The sequence below is a fragment of the Lepidothrix coronata genome, unplaced genomic scaffold (genome assembly GCF_001604755.1).
Source record: "Lepidothrix coronata isolate B3197 unplaced genomic scaffold, Lepidothrix_coronata-1.0 Scaffold40, whole genome shotgun sequence".
NCBI lineage: Eukaryota > Metazoa > Chordata > Aves > Passeriformes > Pipridae > Lepidothrix > Lepidothrix coronata.
Window position 1 is genome coordinate 5,175,303 of NW_016690220.1, and position 19,095 is coordinate 5,194,397.

Here is a 19,095-nt window from a genome sequence, read left to right on the forward strand (position 1 = left end):
GAGCTTCACTTGGAGCATTGCTCACCTGGGCAAGCTCTGCAGGCTCAGATTGCCCTCCCTGCTTGGGCAAAACTGCAGTGCAGGAAGGAAAACTTGGTGCTGATGACTCACTTGGTAACTTCTGCCTTTCAGGGTCTTCAGGGAGGCTTGAAATGGTTCCGCTTCTAAATCTTTAAAATTACGCTCTTTTCCTTCTAAAAAATAATCCTCTCCACCCGTCCACATACAGAGTACATTAAGACAGCCTTAGCTATTTTTCTACCACAAAATAAATATCTTCTCAAAATCATGGGCTCACAAATGGAATTAGGGTAATACTTGCTTACAAAAATTATTGAAAAAATAATTGTGAGCCTGTATCTTTGTGGACTACAAAAGACCCTCAGATGACCATATGGGATCTGAAAATAAATGTGGTTTATTAGTTTAGGCATGTATTTATGAATAAAAGTCTAGTTGTACAGATTCTGACCAATTACAGGTCAGTATCAGATAAACATTTTACTTTTAAATGTACATGCTGAAGTCATTGTTCAAAGTAATAACCTATCCTTTTAATAAACCATCCCTGTTACACTGAAATGCCTAAAGGTTTTCTAATGTGCATCAGTCTTTTGAACATCACATAATGAATTTAATGTGAGAAAAGGAAAAGAAATGTACCTGTATGGATCCCCGCACATTAAGATAAACCTTGTTGCTATGAAGCTAGCATAAAACTTGGCACCCAAACCAAATGAGGACAAAAATACTTTCAGTGAAAATCTGACCTCTATCCATGTATTTACTACATTCTGAATTATGTTGGCTTTTGTGTTAAATTATTCTAGTTAAGTAAATTATATCAGAGGTTTCATGATTAAGCTAATGTGTTTCTAGGACCTTCATAGTGAATATGAGTTCTGATACACACATTAGTATATTATTCCTTGACTAAGTGTGATTTAGTAACCTCTACAGGAAAATAAAGGCCAAAAACGTAAGAGATCAAGCTGGTGTTTTCTCCCTTCTGACATCTTAGAAAGCAGGTCTTCAAAGTACAGCCATGGTGCTGAAGGAATTGACACTGACAATTAAATGACATTCCCTTTCTGAATGGAAATATGTGGTGCTATCACCAGTGCTGTTTGTCTAATGACATGGAAAATTAAGGGTTTTAACCACTTGGTATCATTTAATAATGGCTTTTTCACAGCAGAGAGGGCATTGCTGTAGCTACAGAAATAGGAAAGAATGCCAAAGAATGCCAGGAGCATTTCTATACCAAAAAGAACACCTTTTACTAGCTCAAACATTGAAAATAGTTGAAACCTTAGCATTAATGGTCATTTAAAAAAAAAAAAAAAAAGAGAGGAAGAAAGAGAATCTGTAACAACACCACGAACTACATGAAACAAAATCTACAAATGCCCTTCCAGCCATGGACTCTGGCCCATGATTTTTTGGGACCGCTTCCCAAAAGCTTTTGCCATGGTTGCAAGCACCTTCCCAGATTTACCCATAACCAGTGTTCCCTCAGTGTCCACCGTGTCACTATGGTTGACCTGCATGCATGTCCACTGGGAATTCAGCTGTGTTCACTTTGGTTGCCCTCCTGCCTGGCTAGGCCAGTGTCTGACAGAAAGCTACCGTGCTTTCTGCTGCATAGGTCAAAGTGGCAATGGGTGGCAATTTCCAAGATGTGCAGGTCAACATGAGCAAATTGGAAAAGACAGACTCAAGAGTCTGCTCACTTCCTTCAACCATCACTGAAATAATTAAAAATGCTGATCTCGTGGACCTGAGGTTGTTATATTACAAAAGACTCATATTAATGTACTGTTACTGATGGTAGCTGTTAATATAAAAAAATTACTTTTTGAAGCATGAACATCGTATTTCAGGGCAGGGGGCAGCTGCATCCAGCAGCCCCCCAGCACCTCACCCCCGTAGCTCCCCCGCTGCAACTCTGCCGCCGGGCAAAGGAAGGACGGCTGCTGGCTGGGCACCCGGCTCCGGGCCGGGGAAAGGAGTGAAGGAACAGACTATGAGGTCCCGGTGCCCTCAAAGCAGATTTAGGCCGGAGGGCAGATGCCGCCTCTGAGGGGTGGATGGTGTCACCCCGCTCTGTAAAACGCGGTCCGGGCAGGCGGGCGGCTGGACAGGGTCCCCGGGGGGAGGCGGCGGGCTCCCCACTGCAGGCACAGAGCTGTCCCGGGGGCCTCGGCCCCGTTGCAAACCGGGTCTGCCTGCAGCCGAGCAGTCGGGCTCGGAGGCAGCCCGGGGCGGGAGCCTCGGGGCAGCGCCAGCGGGACGGGCCTCCCCGGGGGAAGGAAGGAAAAGTCCAAACCCGCGGGACAGGGACAGGGGCAGCGCGTGGGCCTCCTGCGCCCCCCGGAGGGTTCAAAGAGGGCGTAAGGGTCCCGTGGGGAGACTGGGGGAGCGACGCGATGCCCTTGTCCGAGCCGCAGAGCCCTCGTCCCGCCGGCGGGGACACAGCCCTGGGCGGGCAGCCAGGGCATCCACGTCGCTGTGAGTTTGTTACTCCACTTTAAAATGCAAAGGCTCGTGGCATGATTGGCTTTCTGTTTACAAGTGCAGATGGGGAGAAGGCTCACGTTTTCTTTCTCCGTGTGGTTTCCCCGCCTTGGAAGCTGCAAGGGCAATCCGAGGAGGGAGAAAGGGGAAAGAGAGGAGGATTTCCCAGCTTTAGCATTCATCAGATTTACCCTGTCATTGCACTACAAGGTGCAGCGTGTGTCGAACATTACGAGCACGGGGCCATGCAAATGACACAGGCATGAAAGAGCCCTGGCAAGAATAAATCTGTCGATGTACAGATGTTCCCTATTAACGTTACTGTTCAGCCTTGGTGGTTACTGTGGGAAGACACCGGATTAAAAATTCCCATTGCCGCCCCACCTCTGCTGAACCTTTCTCCCCACACCTCTTTGTCTTCACTTAATTAGGTAGGATATAATACTTTCTTTTTCTCCTCCTCTGTCTTATTGAGACGTCTGCCCAGGCTCACGCCTTTAAACAGGAATGATATTGATCCCTCCTCCCCCTTCTGTCAACTCCGATTTGTCCCTTTTCCTGCTGAACAAACAATTAAGAAAAGAAAGTACCGAGCGCGCGGTGGAACTTGGCATGCACAGGCTCCCGCGGGGATCCCGGGCGCTGCGCGGCCTTGGACACCGGGCCGTAGCCCGGAGCGGCCTTGGTGGCCCGGGACTGAGAGAGGGTGGCGGGAGGCTGCACACCGGGAAAGGCATTTCGGAGTGGGGTCTCCCTGCCGGCTCGCTCAGCCTCAAAACCGAGTAACTTCGCAGGAGAGTGCGCCGGTGGCGGTGACAGCCGGCGGATGAGACAGGGCGGGACGGACGGAGGGACGGGCGCAGGAGGACGGAGAGGACAAAACGGGAGCAAACGCTCCTGTTCTCTACCTGCTTGCGGCTGCCGCCGGTGCCTGCCCCCTCCCCGCTCCGCTGACCCCCCATCCCTCCCAGCCCCGGAGGAAGGCCCCGGTGCCCGGGCAGCCCCTGCGGGGCTGCCCCCAGGGCGGGCGGCGACGGCATAGCCGACCCCGGGGGCGCTGCAGCGAGCGGGTCCCCGGTGCCGGGCGCTGCCGCGCCGCCCCCCCTTGCTCCCTCCCCGCGGCCGGGGGGCGCTGGCCCAGGCAGCCCCCGGTAGCTCCGCGGCGCCCGGCTCCGCCGCGCTGCCCTCGGGCTATGAATAAAGCCGAGGCGGCCAGGGGGACAGGTACAGGTGCCCATCTCCTGCGCGCAGGGCTACGCCGACGTCCCAGCCCGCCTCCTCCAGCGGGAGGGAAACAAAGACGGCGAGAGAGGCAGGGAGAGTTGCCTGTAAGTTTAGCGCCTTTCAGTCGTGACTCGCGGAGATAAATGATAGTTTGGAGGTGCGCGCAGTTAATCACCGCCACGGCTGCCGTACAGCGTGTGCAACCCGCAGATCATTAGGTTAAATGGAGGACATTCGTGTCCTTCCAGAATCAATGCAATTATTGTTGGCAACAAGGACAACAATTGGAGTGGCAGCACTAATTTTACTAACCTGCTATTAATTATGGTGTCCCCCACGCCCCAGACGGCGTTTATAACCCGCGGAAGCAAGCGGTGCTGTCTGCTTCTGTTTTAAAACGGGAAAAGTTGGAAGTGGAGTGCCTGGTCGTGTTGGAAAGTGTTAATCAGTAGGAAAGAGTGTAATCAGTGGAACTATTCACTTGAGCGTCACTCTGGTACAGGGGGTTAGTGAAGTGGCTGTGGCGCCTGGGGACCGAAGGCTCCGTGCCGCGCCGCGCAGGTACCGCGCACTGAGACATGTCTGCGTTAGCTCCCCGCAGCTCCCTGCCACGCCAGCCAGCACAGACCAGAGGAGAGAAGCCTTGCCATGGCACAGCCGCCGCTACCAGGTTTTAGCGGAAGCCTGGCGTGATCGCAGGTAAAAAATTTCTTCTTCTTTTGGTGGTGATGTCTGTGTGTGTGTATATGTATGTGTGTCTCTCTCTCTACGGAAGCGGGGGGTGGGGGGAGCAGTGGGGCTTATCCCCCCCTCCTCCTTCGGAGCCTGCTTTAGCAGCAAGGCAGCTGAAAACGAACTGCTGGAGGGAAGAGAAACTATCTGTGATGAATCATTTGGCTTTGTGCAATCTTTACGTAGGACAGAGGGCAAATGTCTTGTAACATATGTGTATTATTTCTTGGGAAGGGGGTGTGGATATGATATTCAACGAGCGCTAAGGTAAGGTACCGAGTCAAACTTTCTGGATTTTAAGGAGAACTTTAAAAGGCATAGAATTTGACCTAGCAAGCAGTAAAGTTTTACCTTCGTAGGGAAGTAAGTTGAAGCTGTCGGCTGCCAGAGAGCTCAAAGGTGGTGGCGCCTGAATGCCTGCGGGTCTGCGGCACTGGGGGTACAGGAGCTGGGAAAGGAAACCTTATACAATCTTTACTTTGCTAATGAAAGCGTAGTTGTGATGCTCTGCACCGAGCAGGTAAATGTGGGAATGTTGTAGGGTTCATCTATAGCCATAGAGCAGCTGCCAGGGTTACAGCGTTTGCTTCTCTTGCTGAAAAGTTTTGTGTGTGCGTGTGTGCGTGTGTGCGTGTGTGCGTGTGTGTGTGTGTGTGTGTGTGTGTGTGTGAGAGAGAGAGAGAGAGAGAAAGTGTTAGCTCTAGTACTTAAGTGTGAAAAGTTAATAAATACAAAGAACAGAATGAGCATGTGAGGCCTTTCTGCTTTAATCTAGATTGTTTGCCAAGGGGATTGAAGACTTACAAAATGAAAGCATTCAAATGGATAGCTTTGAACAACTGATTTTACTTGTAGTTGTAATCTGAGTAAATTAATTAGCGGCTCCTTCTTATGCAACCGTTCTGTTGGTCATCATGGCTCTGCTGAGCCCAAGCCATGGCATGGGTTTGTGCAGGTCGGCAGCATCGGTTCGCTGTCCCTTGATTCAGAGTGAAAGAGGTGCAGTTACATCTTAAATAGGCTGGGGGGGGGGGAATCGTATTTGCTGTTGATAGCGAGTTTATGAGATAATCTACTTGAAAATTGTGTAGGCTGCCCTCAGTTCCATGTCAGATTCCAAATGGGCAATATGTAGAGCTTCACAGTGTTTGTCAGGTGGTGTCAAGGTTGCTTTAAATCTATAATATGAAAACAAAGCAAACTTGACTGAATGAGCTTTCTAAAGTCTGTTTAGCCCATAAGCAAATTCCGTTGCTGAAATATTTCCAGGAGTGGCAATAACCCTTCCAAAAGAGAAGGCGATGAAAACGCTGATAGTAAGTGTAGCTGCATTAACTGCCTTTAGATCATGTCCCTGAAGACGTCCATCAAAGCATGAATCCTGAAGAGGTTCTGTTTTACCTGCTGTGGCCTGTTCCAGCATCACAGTGGTTCCTTCTCATTCCATGCTTTTACAATAAAACTTGCATGAGCATTGGCTCCAGGTTCTTGGACAAGAAACACATAGACCTGGGAGAGAGACCTGGTTGGTCTTTGGATGGGAAATACCTGCTTGCCTGGGTGTGCAGGCTGGCTCTGACCAGAAGGGAACTCTCCAGCGTTTTCTATTGATCCCGATGGGTTTCCTTGCTCAAAGTTTGGAGAAAGCAGTGTGTGTGTTTCTCTTTCTCGAAAGCTGTTAACCGCTTTGTAGAGGAAAGGGGCTTTGACAAGGATCAATTTTTATTGCACAGCAAAGACTTGCATTTTCCAAATGCTTAAGGATATAGCCCACAGCATTAAGCGTCTTTGCTTGGATTTGAACAGTGTTACGTTGTTTATGTGCAAGAACCACAAAGGTTATTTTAAATCATTGTGGGGCTTAATGCATGTTTGTGCTCTGGCACCAAAAATTCAAGATGAAATATAATTGTGTTGAATTTCTTATCAACAAAGGGCCATTATTTGTAGACTGTAAGTGAAACAAGACATCAGCAGTGGGGAAAGACGTAATGTCAGTTTTTAGCGTTTAAGGTTATTAAGTTTTTTTGTCGCTTTTCTTTTTGTTTGTTTTGGTGGGGTTATTTTGACGACTGCTTTCTAGGGAATACAGATTGGTACTGACACAAAGCTGACCAGGGGTAGAGTAATAGAGCAGGCAGGCTGCAAAGAAAAATGACAAATAATTACCATGATTAATACAGGAAAGTTCAGTGCAAAAATGAGCACAGAGTATTTGCATGGCACAGTGAAAGACAACTGTGATATATAAATAGACAAGGACCATAAATATTGAATTTTTCCTTGTATTTTAAAGTTTAATAGACTCATCTAAATATCAAAACCTGTAGTATTCTGTGGGCCACTGCGGAGTTGACATCTGCAGTATTATCAAAAGAAGGGGGAAAAAACCCCAAACCCACAACACTAGGACATTTTCCAAACTGCAGCCTGGAAAACTGGGAGGACTTCTTCAGGCAGTTCTCCAGCTCTCCCAGCTAATTATAGTGCTTTACGCCGAGCCACTCTTGAGATAAGTGCAACTATTTTCTTTCCTAGCACCGGTGAGTTTTACTCCGGAGCTTAAACAAACATCCCCCAGCGCAATGGGCGCAGGAGGCAGAGGGAGCAGCACCGAACACTGCGTGCATACCATTGTGTAAACACTGGGTGTCTTTTCTTCCCAAACAATGCGATAGCCCGTCAGTATGCCGCACAGAAGGAAGCTGCTCGTAAAGAGTCTCTAAAAGTGTCATTATACCTTGGCAGCACCGGGGTATAATATAGGAAGAAGAATGTAGGCGCATTTCTGTAAAAGAAACTCAATGGCAAAGTTATTAGTATTCCCAGAAAGAAAAGGGAATTAGCATTTCAGGTGAGGAAAGAAAAAGCAGTTTCTTCCCCTCCAAAAATCAATACAGAATTCCAAACAAATTATTTATGTCATTTGACTCCCTTTCTTTGTACGTTTCTCCAGGCTACAGATACTGAGCTGTCAGGAAAATTTGCATGTACTGTATCTGATATATTTTATTCGCAAACACTCTAAAGCACCATAAAACGCCTCTTGTTGTAGTCTAACTCAATCCCAGAACTAGTATTTTCATCTGTAAATTAAAGCAATTACGCATCAGATATTATATTATGTGTACTGTGGTCTCCAGATAGTCATCAATCACCCTCAATCGAGCTGTCAGTGTGGGCAGATTCGTTTCTGGGAGGCAGTCTTCCAGCTGGGGAGAAGAAGAGAACATCATCATTAATTAGAGTGTGACCCTGGGGCTATTCACATGTCTGAACCCAGGAATCTCTCTGAGCAAGTCTGCACACCACAGAGCAGCGTTCAACTGCACCAGCAGCCCAGCCTCAGCCTCGGAGCTGACTCCTCTCCTTCTGCCATCCTCCCGGGGGCTGCCTGCTTGCCCTGCTTCGGTGGCATCGGCCGTCGGGGAGGAGATGCTGGGGCTGCCAGCATCTTCCCCTGACGGCCCATTCCTGCTCCCTCCGAGGGTGAAGCAGAAGGGGATGCTGCCTACTCGTGTGTGGGGGGCGTCCCAGTTCCCCAGAGGGTAGGGAGGCTGGTGGCAGCGGTAGGATGGTTTGGGTAGAAGGGGGTGTTGGAGTTTTGAGATGGGATCAAAGTCATTTTAACGTGAAAAGTCACATCTTTGCCATTATTACCCGAAAGATGCTTGTAAGGTTTTCTACCTGTAATCACACGTCTGGAATAAAAGCCGAAAAGAAAAGCGAGATTGCTTATTATGTGCTTTATTGTCAGCGTTAGTGCTAATTTTAACTGTTGATTAAATCTTAAATGAAGACTCAGTCGTGTGTCCCTTCATATGTCTTGTTTGTAATTGAGACTAATTATTACTGTGGGGTGGGAAGAAGCAGCTGCTCATTAATTAATTTCTAATTAAAAGTGCTTACTAGCCTTTCAGTGACTAAGGAGGGTGAGGGAAAATCTTAGCTGATACAACATTGATCCTTCAGATTAAAAACATTCATTTCCTTCCCTTGCCCGCAGAAATATATATAAATATTGCAAGCAGGCGTTGCCGCTGCCGGAGAGCTTCCCAAACTTTCACCCCTATTAGGCACTCTGAAAGAGATATTGGAGAGTCTATTTTCCACGCCAGGGGAAAGGTTCCCGAAAATGAGTGTTAAACTTACAGGCAGGTTAATTTGAATAGGTTTTGTGTGACGTCAGAGGCTTGACTCTTTTAACACAACGTGCTTGTGAACTGATGTGTTTGTATCACGTTTCTTTTTTTCCGTGGGTGCAAAGTATGTATTTCTACCATCACATATGCCAGCCTTGGAGCCAATGTAACAATTATTTCTGTTTCGTAGTAAGAAAGGCGCTAAAATCACTGTATATATTTAAAAGGGGGGGGGAAAGTTTAAGATTTCATGTAAATAAAGTAAATGTGCTTTTCTGCTTCGTCCTATAAGCATCTAGGGACCTGTGGTTACCAATCAATTGGTACAACAGAGCAGAGCCAGGCTGCAATAGCGTGCAGATCAGACGTCTCGCCTTGTTTCTAGATAACTGGGAGCCTCTGTACCATGTCCTATCCTCAGTTTGGCTACCCTTACTCCTCTGCACCCCAGGTAAGACTTTTTGCCTACCAACGTTAATTGACTGCATTTCAGTCTTTATCGATGCCTTCCGTCCGGGCTGAGGGCGGCAGCGATCCTCTCCCGCATGCGGCAGCGGCAGAGCGGCTGCTCGCTTCGCAGCTTTCCAAGATGCCCAAGTTCTGTGTCGCGCACCGATTTTAAAATGGGAAGGAACACGCTGTATTAGGGTGTTTGGGGGTGATAATGACTCGTGAGGGAGGATTACAGAGATGAGGGAGGTGAGAAAGGGGACTAGACATCCCCCAACCCCCACCCTCTCCCTCTCTCCTTTCTCGTTTTTTTTTTCCTCTTTCATGATTAAATTCACAGTTTACCAATCAAACATGGACGTAGGGAGGTCCGGCCCGTACAAACAGAATGAGATATTCTAAGCCATCAGGTTAATAGCAGATGCGTGCGTGGCTGCTACAAATCTGCAGTCAAAATAAATATGCATGAGTGACTTCGAAAAAAAGGTTTAAAAACGCAGATGGGAAGCATTGTGCTGCAAGAGGAGGAAACCGGTGTAAACCTCAGTCTTCTGAGAACATCCCAGAAAAGTTAGTTTTTAAATGCAGAGGGCCGGAGGAATGCATTACAGAGGATTAAATGCCCACAGTCACGAGGCGTTTGGTTGTTGTTGTTGTTGTTGTGGGGTCTTTTTTTAAAAAAAAACTGATAAAATACTAGCACTTCTGCGTTTCTCCAGAGAGTTTCTATCACGACTGAAGTAAAATACGGAAGGGGAGGGAGAAGGACGGGCGACACCCCAAAGCTGGGACCCGATTAAAAAAAAACAAAAAGGAAAACCAAACAAAAAAACTCACCAAAACCACACAACAAAAAAACAACCGAACCCAAACTTGGTTACACTTCGGGAAGTTCCCTCCCGCGCTCAGCTCCGCTCTCTTTCCCTCCAGTTCCTGATGAGCACCAACTCCCTGACGACGTGCTGCGAGTCCAGCGGCCGGACCCTGGCTGAGACAGGGGCGGCCGCCTCCGCCCAGACCCCTGTGTACTGCCCGGTGTACGAGAGCCGCCTGCTCGCCACCGCGCGCCACGAGCTCAACTCCGCCGCCGCCCTGGGGGTCTACGGCGGGCCCTACGCCGGGCCCCAGGGCTATGGAAACTACGTGACCTACGGCACCGAGGCTCCCGCCTTCTACTCCTTGGTAAGCGCCCGCCGCTGCGGGGCATGGATGCTCCCGCCCGCCAGCCCCAACCCCTCTCCCAACCCCCGAGCCCCCAGGGGCCAAGGCTGGTCGGTGGGACCCCTCTGCGGGCGGGGATAGCCCCGGGCGCCTCTCCTGCGAACCCCCGCTCCGCCGTGCCGCTCCCCGCGTTCGCGTCCAGCGCCGCGGTCCGCAGCTGTTCCAGCCCGGCGGCTCCGTCCTCACGGTAACGCAATTAAAAGTCGCGCCTGACGAGCTGGCGGCCGAGTGCGGAGGGCCCGGCGGGGCGGGCAGTTTAGGGCGACTCAGACCCAGGCTCGCAAAGAATGATGCTCTCTTCCCAGACAGCCTTTTTCCTTTCTTTTTTTCTTCCCCCCCCCCCCCCTCGCACCGTAACAGCGCGAGTTAATGTCTCTATTGATCTCGCTGGCTGCCGCGGCCGAGGGGCCTCCGGGAAGGTCCGTCGCGCCCCTTCGGGACCCGGGCGGGGGAGCCGGGGCGGGGTCCCGGGCTCTCCCGGCGGTGGGGGCTGAGGGCGGCGGCGCGGTGTCTCCTGCAGAACAGTTTGGATGCGAAGGACGGGAGCGGGTCTGCGCATGCGGGAATCGCGCCGGCGACTGCCTACTATCCCTACGATCACACCCTCAGCCAGTACCAGTACGACAGGTAAGCGCACACACCCCTCCCGGCCCCGCTCGCTGCCCTCCCTCCTCCTCCTTCCCCTCCCCGACATCCCGTTCCCGCCCGCCCCGCCAACCTGCCTCCTCGCCGCTCAGCATCTCCCGGCCCCAGACATGTCGCCTCCCCTTTCCCACACCGACACGGGGTCCTCCGCCTCCCCGGGAGGGCGGCAGAGCGGGGGGACGAGCCTTCTCCACTGGGGTGGTAATTATCTTTTCCTGTGCGGAGTCAGGCTTGGGCATCCGGTGTTTGTTTATTAGTTTTAAACCAGCGCAAACCCACTTACACACCGTTTCCAGCTCGGAGGCCCATTGGGCGCCGGTGACCTTTCCTGGAGGATGTGCATTAAATATTCAGTCGCAGCCCAGTGTCATCTGCGTTACGTTCCTACAATTTCAGGAACAAAAGGGTAGAGGAGATTACAAATAAAAGGAGTAAGAGGAAATATATTTCTATTAACACTTACACCCTGGGGTCACCTAGATGAATTCTGTTTGGGGAGGACTAATCAAAGGACAGGAAAGTGGTATTTCTGTGAGTTTGCAAGCTGCTAGGATTTCCCTGCTGCCCGAAATGTTGACATTGACTTTACCGCAAATAAAAGCAGGCGATTCCTTCCCTCTTTCTGCCACCACCGCCAAGGCACAGCGGGAATTTGCATTGGCTGGTGCTGCTGCTAGCTGAACCCTTCCTTCTTGCTTTCCTTCCTCGTTCCGAATTCTCGAGGTCCCCCTCGTAAAGCTGAGCTATCCTCATCCTCCTTAAAACTGAGCTGTCTTCATCCATCTCCCCCCTCTCCGGTCTAGCCACCACCCTGGGGGTGCTGCAGAAAAGCGGCCGGGGGTCGGGGCCTTGAGATCCAGCGTCGGGCAGGTCCGCGGGGGGTGAGGGCGCTGTGTCACACCGCGGGGGCTACCCTGTGCCCGCAGGTACGGGACGATGGACGGCGGAACGCGGAGAAAAAACGCCACCCGGGAGACGACCAGCACGCTGAAGGCCTGGCTGCAGGAGCACCGCAAGAACCCCTACCCCACCAAGGGCGAGAAGATCATGCTGGCCATCATCACCAAGATGACCCTCACCCAGGTGTCCACCTGGTTCGCCAACGCACGCCGGCGGCTCAAGAAGGAGAACAAGATGACCTGGCCCCCGCGGAACAAGTGCTCTGACGAGAAGCGGCCCTACGAGGAAGAGGAGGAGGAGGAGGAGGAGGGTTCGCAGGAAGAGGCGATGAAGAGCGGGAAAGCCGAGGGTACCCTGCTAAAACCAGTCACTTAGCGGTTCGGCCGCGGGGGCTCGGCCGGCAACTCGCCCCCGGGGCGGGCCTCGCTGGTGGGGGCGGCCGCGGGCCTCGCTCGTGGGGGCGGCCGCGGGGCAGCGCGGCGCCGACAGTGACCGTGTGTCTTGTTTTTGCTGTCCCTTCCCCCGCCCCCGCCCCGCAGAGCCCACGGGCAAGGAGGAGAAGGAGCTGGAGCTCAGCGACCTGGAGGACTTGGACGCCGCCGAGTCGGAGAGCTCGGAGTGCGAGCTGAGGCGGCCTTTCCCGCACCCGCTCCCGCACCCGCTCCCGCACCCCGGCAGCCATCCGCCGAGGGCCGCCGAGCCTCCCGCCAAGATGCCGCCTCCGGCCGCCGCCGGGGACGAGGAGGAGGAGGCGGCGGCGGCGGCAGAGCGGGCGCGGAGCTGCCTGAAGACGGCGGCGGAGGAGTGCGGCCCCGACCCGCTGGGCGCCCGGCAGCGCGGCTGCGAGTCCAAGATATGCTTCCAGCAGGGGCAGCAGCTGCTGGAGGCGAAGCCCCGGATTTGGTCCCTGGCGCACACCGCCACCTCCCTCAACCAGGCCGAATACCCCTCCTGCATGCTGAAACGGCCCGGGGGCTCGGCCGCCGCCGCCGCTCCCGCCTCAGTCAGCGTCATCGACAGACACCAGGATTCGCCGGTCACCAACCTCAGGAACTGGGTGGACGGGGTGTTTCACGACCCCCTGTTCAGGCACAGTACTTTGAACCAAGCCCTGAGCAACACGACAGTTTCCTGGGCTACCACCAAAGGAGCCATTCTGGAAACGGGCGCCCTGGGACGCGCGGTGGGGAACGGCGCCAATGTGCTCAAGGGGCAGCTCTCAAACCTGGCCCATCATGACTCAAACAAAGAGTTTCTGGCGTTTCCCAAATCAGGAAGCAAAATGTTTTGTTCCTAACAGGCCCGCCGAGGGGCGAAGGACTTTCTAACGCTTGAAGAGTCATCTACACTGAAAAGAGACTTGCAAGAATTTAAATTTAAATATAAAACTTTTTCTTCTTCCTTTTTTTTTAAACAAACAACAGAAACGAGGATTTAAAGTTCAGTTTGCTCAGTTCAGCGAACAGACTTTGCTCATTGCTATTCTGAAGATTTTCTCCTGGCTGCGACTTTAAGGGATCAATGTCGTGAAAGTTATTTAATTTCCATGTCCAAAAAGCACGTACTATAGCGTAGACCTACTTATAAAGTTTACATCTGAAAGTTTACAAACGGGAAATTTTAATTCAGATTTAATTTAAGGCATGCCGATATTAGTTATAAAGACTTTTCGAGAGTTTTTCCTCCTGATTTCCCTGTTAGCATATAATTCACGAACAGCACTTCTACTAAGTTTACACCTACTGCACAAATTTATCTTGATAAAAAAAAGGAATATGTTAAAAGGTATGCTCACTCCAATAAATTGTCTGTTTCAGAGGTAACACAAGTGGTGGCGTTTTGCATTGGGCAACAAACAACTTTTATGTTCAAAATTCCCCTTTGGAGCCTGTCCCGGTAATTCCAAGGACTGTCAACAGGCTGCCGGGAAAGGGGAAGAGAGGCTCAGCGCAGCGCTGCCGCGGGATTGAGGACGGACCCGCGGGAGGGATGCTGCGCGCAGGAGGGATGCTGGGCTGCACCCCGCGCCGTACCGCACCTCCGCGGGACAGCGCCGGGCCCCAGCCGCCGCTCGGGCCGGCTGCGGGGGCCCGACGGGGCGGGAGCACCCCCGCTGCCCCCCTCCCCTCCTTCCCGAGCTGCGAGCGGGCGGGAGTGGGCCCCTAAGGGCCGGGCTCTGCCGCGGCGTCTCCTCCGCCGTGCGCGGAGCAATTGATTCACATGGAAAATTTGATCTTTTAAAGAACCGTTTTAGCTTTCCAGCTCCTCTGCCAGTGCGGAGAATCGCTGATCCGCCATGAATATTTCAGCACTTCAGTACAGATGCTTTACCGTTTTGACATTAAATAGAGTGCAGCCAACAAAAAGAGAGAGGGAGGAAGAGCGCTCTCGACGTGTGATTCAGGAGCACTCTCAGCCAATTTACCGCTTAGATAACAGGCGCTTAAAAGATTTCATTTCCTTCCCCGGAACGGGAACAAACTTTACTGATCCCTGGACCGGGAGAGAGGGAGAACTGCTGGAAAAGAACTGCGAGGCAATAACAGATCCCGCTTACCCAGGGCGGCCTAAACCCCCTGAGCTCCGGTGCCCGGCGCTGCGGGGGAAAATCGAGAGCACCTGAAGGACGGAGCTGACACCGGGAGAAGCAGAAGAGTCTTCCTTGTCTCCCAGCATTCTCACCCATCCCATTTTCGGCTCCCCGACAGCCCAACTTCTCCCCTCCCCCCAAATAAAAAAATAAGAATACAATATAGGGAAAAAATATGTTTGTAAAGGCAACTATAAACACAACCGAGACAACACTCAGTCAAAATAAAACATACTCCAGCCTGGGAAGTTTCTAGCGAGACCTGTTAGTGCAAGGACTGAATAAAGGAATCCGGGTGCGGAGATCAGATCAAGCCCTTCCCCTCTCTGCGAGCAGCCGTAATTGGATTGTATCCAGTCATATTCCCTGTCATTGTATTGACTTTCGCTCTCTTGGATGATATTATCGAGATCACTGAACCCCTCTGCTGATCTGGCTGTCAAAAGGCTCAGACAGGAGCCCCCGGCCTGGAAAACGTGCATCAGCCGAGATAATTTGAAGTGAAATTTTCATTTTGACAGTAAACCCCTCAATTTCTAAAGGCTCTGCACCCAGAGAGCTCTGTGGCAGGGGGAGGCTTTATAGAAAGCCCACGTCTTAAACTGAAAAGGGCAAAAGAACTCGAATTAGTTGTAATAGATAAAAGGGCAAAAATAAAGAGTCAAGGGTACTTGACAGTAATAGCGAAAGTGGAGTCTCCGGGGAGCCGCGATCTGAGCTAAAGGCTGGGCCGGCAGGAATTTTAATGCAGCCGGGGCGGCCGGCGAGCTTTGCCTCTGAAACCCTTTAGACAAAGCAAATTATTTTCAGCCAAACTAAGGAGATGGGGATGAAGGAGGCGAGAGAGAGGGAAGGGGGGAAAGGCGAGTGTTCGGGCTGTCCTCAAACCACTGGCAGAAGCAAGCGAGACGGGGCATAAACCCCTCTGACTGTGTAATGTTAAAGCGGGGGGAATTTGTGTGTGCCAGCCTTGCTGGATGTGCAGGGACTGGAGGGGACAAGAGGGCTCCCGGTGGGCTTCGGTTTCCATGCGACCAGAGGCTCTGTGGAGTGGAAGGGGACTCCAGTCTTGCTCCCAACAGAGTGACAGCCGAGTGTGTGTGGACTTCGTGCGTCTGTGTGCAAGGAGAGGTCTCCTCCCCGAGCAGTCAAAAATCTTTCTCAGCCTGAAAAGCGTCCTGACTTCGCGGAGTGCCGAGCACCGCTGGCCGCCCTGGGCTAGTTCTCCGCAGGTGAACCCGCACACCGATATAAGTCATTGCTGGCCGGCTTTGGCTAGGTCAGGGATGCGATTTGGACATCCCGTTGTTTGAGAGGCAACACCCGCCGCCCGCCCCCCGCACCCTCTGGACTTAAAGGTGATAACACTGTGGGCAAAACACAGTCGCACTGAAACACCAGAAGCCAAAAGAAAAGCCGTTCAACCCTTTATCCCTTCATTTTCTTGTTACTGTTGTCTAAAACAAGTTTGAGTAAGTTTATGCCTGCCGTATAACAAGAGCAGGGCTCTCCGGACCAGGGGACCGGCCGTATATGAGGACTGATCTGCCTGTGCCTATGTGTGCTCACAGTAAAACATTACCCATCCTGAGAAGAGACTGTATCAGTTAAAGGGGAGGGAAAACAGTTTCTTGCTTCGGTACACGGGTCTTATAACTTAGAGCAGCCATCAAATGCAGTGGTCTTTCAAAAGGGTTGGGGTTTTTGTTGTTTGGTTGTTATGGTTTTTTTTTTTGTTTTTTTAAAGTATAAAAAAAAGGGTCTGAGAAAATAATTTTGCCATTTGATTCAGTAGCACAAGTCAAAGATCAGGTTCAGTTGGTTTAGAGGAGGCTGCAGGGCTGAAAGGGAAAGCAGCTCGTATGACTGTACGAAGCAGAAATATAAAGGTAGGCTGAGAAAGAAAAAGAGGAGGGGGGAAAATCATAGAGAAACGGCTTGAAACTGAGAGACTCTAAATCATTCAGCCATGGCAAATTCAAACACACAAAGGAGGGGATGCTAAATTAACAGTGCTTTTTACATAGAGCCCAAATAAAACTGTAATCAGCGACGCGTTACTTTTCATTAAGCGAGTTTGACAGGAGCATATTCAGCCTCGACAAGGGAACAGGAGCGAAGAAATATACGGCTCTCCCAGCTCGAGTCATAAGATAATTCCTTAAGCTCCATTAACAACTCTTAGCCGCAGGAAATGGGCTCCCTGAAAACATCTCCAAATCTAAAAGCTTTATCGACCTCTCAAACCTCTGCTGATGGTTCTATTTTTTTAAAAAAACTTAGAGGCGAGACGTCCAGCAAGGTAATAGAGTTTGACACAACACCTTCTTAACTAGAGAGAGAGAGGCAGGGAAAACGAGACCTTAAATGATATTTAAAAGGCAACCAATTAAGATTTAAAATGATTGTCTCCTGAGATTATGCATGCGATTTATGTCATCCACTTTTTTTCCCAGACATGCATGCAAAATTGCAATGGGGCATAATGCCTGTTCCTTAAATGATGATGATGATGATGATGATGATGATAGAAGAAATAGTAACAATTAACAATCTGTAGCTATCTCACGTAATTGTAAAGGCTAACCTAGGAAAGGGCTGGCTGATTATGAAGCACCTTGCAACAGCCAACTTATTTATAGGTGTCTAATTAAAAGACAGATAGATGAAATGATACACACATTGTCTAATAATGTTTAGGAGCACATTTCTTTTCATCCTGAGTGCATATTTGACTATTAAAGTCATGTAGTTTGTTCATAATCACAGAACCCAGTGTAGCAGCTCCTTCCCATCAGCCACATGAAGGGGTGTCCAAGAAGACTTAGTCTTGGCACGACTTTGAACATTATATATTTTTAAGATATAGTCGTTCAGAGGATACATTTCCCTTTTCCATTTAAATGAAGGCTTCAGTGTGTGAAAGTGTATCCAGTTAAATGCCAAAAACTAGTTAATGCTCACATTGTACCATTTCATGCAGAAATCCTGTAAAATGCAAGAAAATATTATAACTTGCTGATTTTGCAAGGGATCAGAAACTGTTTCAATGAGTGTGATTTGTAGATAAATGGTGTGGAAAAGAATTATTAAAACACCACTGTGTTTTCACCAAAGGTCAAAATGTTTAGGTTCCCACTTAGATGTAGTTAGTTCTGGCCACAAAGCAATGAGCTAGGGTCTGAGTCCCACGTCTCTTGAGAGCTGTGCATGTAACTTTGTGCATGAAAAAAAAAAAAAAAGAAGAATGGAGGAATGTTAATTGTCAAATTATATATTTTTATTTGCCTGGTTAAAAAAAAAAAAGTAATAATTGTGCCTGCCCTTACAGAGGAAGCTATTTTTAATGAAATAGCTAATGGTCAAAACACCAGTCCTGAAAGCATTACATTTGGCGTGTTTTAACTCACATGTACTATCAAAAAGGCTACGAGGTGCTTAGGACTTGTGGGAAGAGTTCTCTTCATACTCCTTGTGAAGTGGCATCACTGCAGAAAATAATTCCAGATTTGTAGGCCCCTCAAAAAGCAGTTTTTATGTACACACCAACTATATATGTCTGGAAGCCATTTAATACATAAGCCATTGGTCTCCTGTAACATATGACTATATAGCAAAACCTCAATTTGGCTTAGAACTTGAAGGTACATTTAACATAGCCTGAAGAACCAAGGGAAGAGGAAATGCTTGGGAGCAATTCAAATGCAATTGCTTCCCCGTGTGCCCCCACTCCATTGAGAAGGGGGACTGGGTTCAGGGAGGAAGGAAAGAAGTCTCCATGAGACCTAGAGAAAGTGCATATATGCAAGCCCTGCTGATATCCTACTTCCCACAGTGAGGAACGTGGTCTGGGCATGAGAACTGGGACTGACCTACTTACAAGGCTCAAGAGCTATTTCTTGTCCATCCTTGTTTAAGGAATGCATGAAAATGAAGGAAATATCTTGAAGGAAAGTGTTCTCCTAATGTTCTTTTTTCCCTCCTGACATTAAAAAAATTCTTTTACTCATTCATTTGGCTAGACAAAAATGAGGGCATAAAAATCTTTTTCTTCTCAGTTTTATGTCTATTTCCTTTCTCCAAATCAGCATGTCATTATTTAAATTTCGAAATGGGTTTCAGTAGCAGTTGGTGAGTATTTTGTCAGTGGTTTCCATGGAATCATAATCAGGCCATTTTTCAAAGACTACCTCAGGAATCCTTTCTGAAATCCTCCAAAGGATGACAGTGACGATGAAATGGAATCAAGCAAACATCTACTTTCAACAGTATTTCTTTGATTTATATGATTCCTATGGAATGGCAAAAATCAAACAATTAAAAAAATGTACTAGAGATCTCATCAAATACTTTCTTACATGCATTGTATTATGAAACAGGATTAAAACATTTGCTAGAAATATAGAACGAAGCTGAATAACCAACACTATACCTATGTCCTTATGACAGAAAATGTGCTACATCAAAGACTGATGAGTCTCTTAAAGCTTTGTCCTCTATCATAGTATCTATTGATACTGGGATATTGATACTGTGGTCCTCAATCTGAAGGTGCACAGCTAATGAACAAGTTCACTATTATTAGTATTTTTACCAAGGAGAAAGTTAATTGTAAAGGTAGGATAGCACCCAAGGAATGAGCTGAAGGGAACACTTTCAGGGCAGGAGAAATGA

At 49.4% G+C, this 19,095-nt stretch overlaps 1 protein-coding gene across 1 annotated transcript; it reads left to right on the forward strand.

The window, feature by feature from the left end:
- The first annotated feature begins 3,734 nt into the window (after positions 1 to 3,734).
- On the forward strand, positions 3,735 to 13,654 carry IRX4 (iroquois homeobox 4). Its single transcript, XM_017813171.1, has 7 exons — positions 3,735 to 3,845; positions 4,244 to 4,440; positions 8,908 to 9,066; positions 9,996 to 10,247; positions 10,807 to 10,913; positions 11,858 to 12,180; positions 12,371 to 13,654. Exons 3-7 carry the CDS (start codon positions 9,022 to 9,024, stop codon positions 13,126 to 13,128), a joined length of 1,485 nt encoding a protein of 494 aa, XP_017668660.1. The 5' UTR covers positions 3,735 to 3,845; positions 4,244 to 4,440; positions 8,908 to 9,021; the 3' UTR covers positions 13,129 to 13,654.
- The last annotated feature ends 5,441 nt before the right edge of the window (positions 13,655 to 19,095 follow it).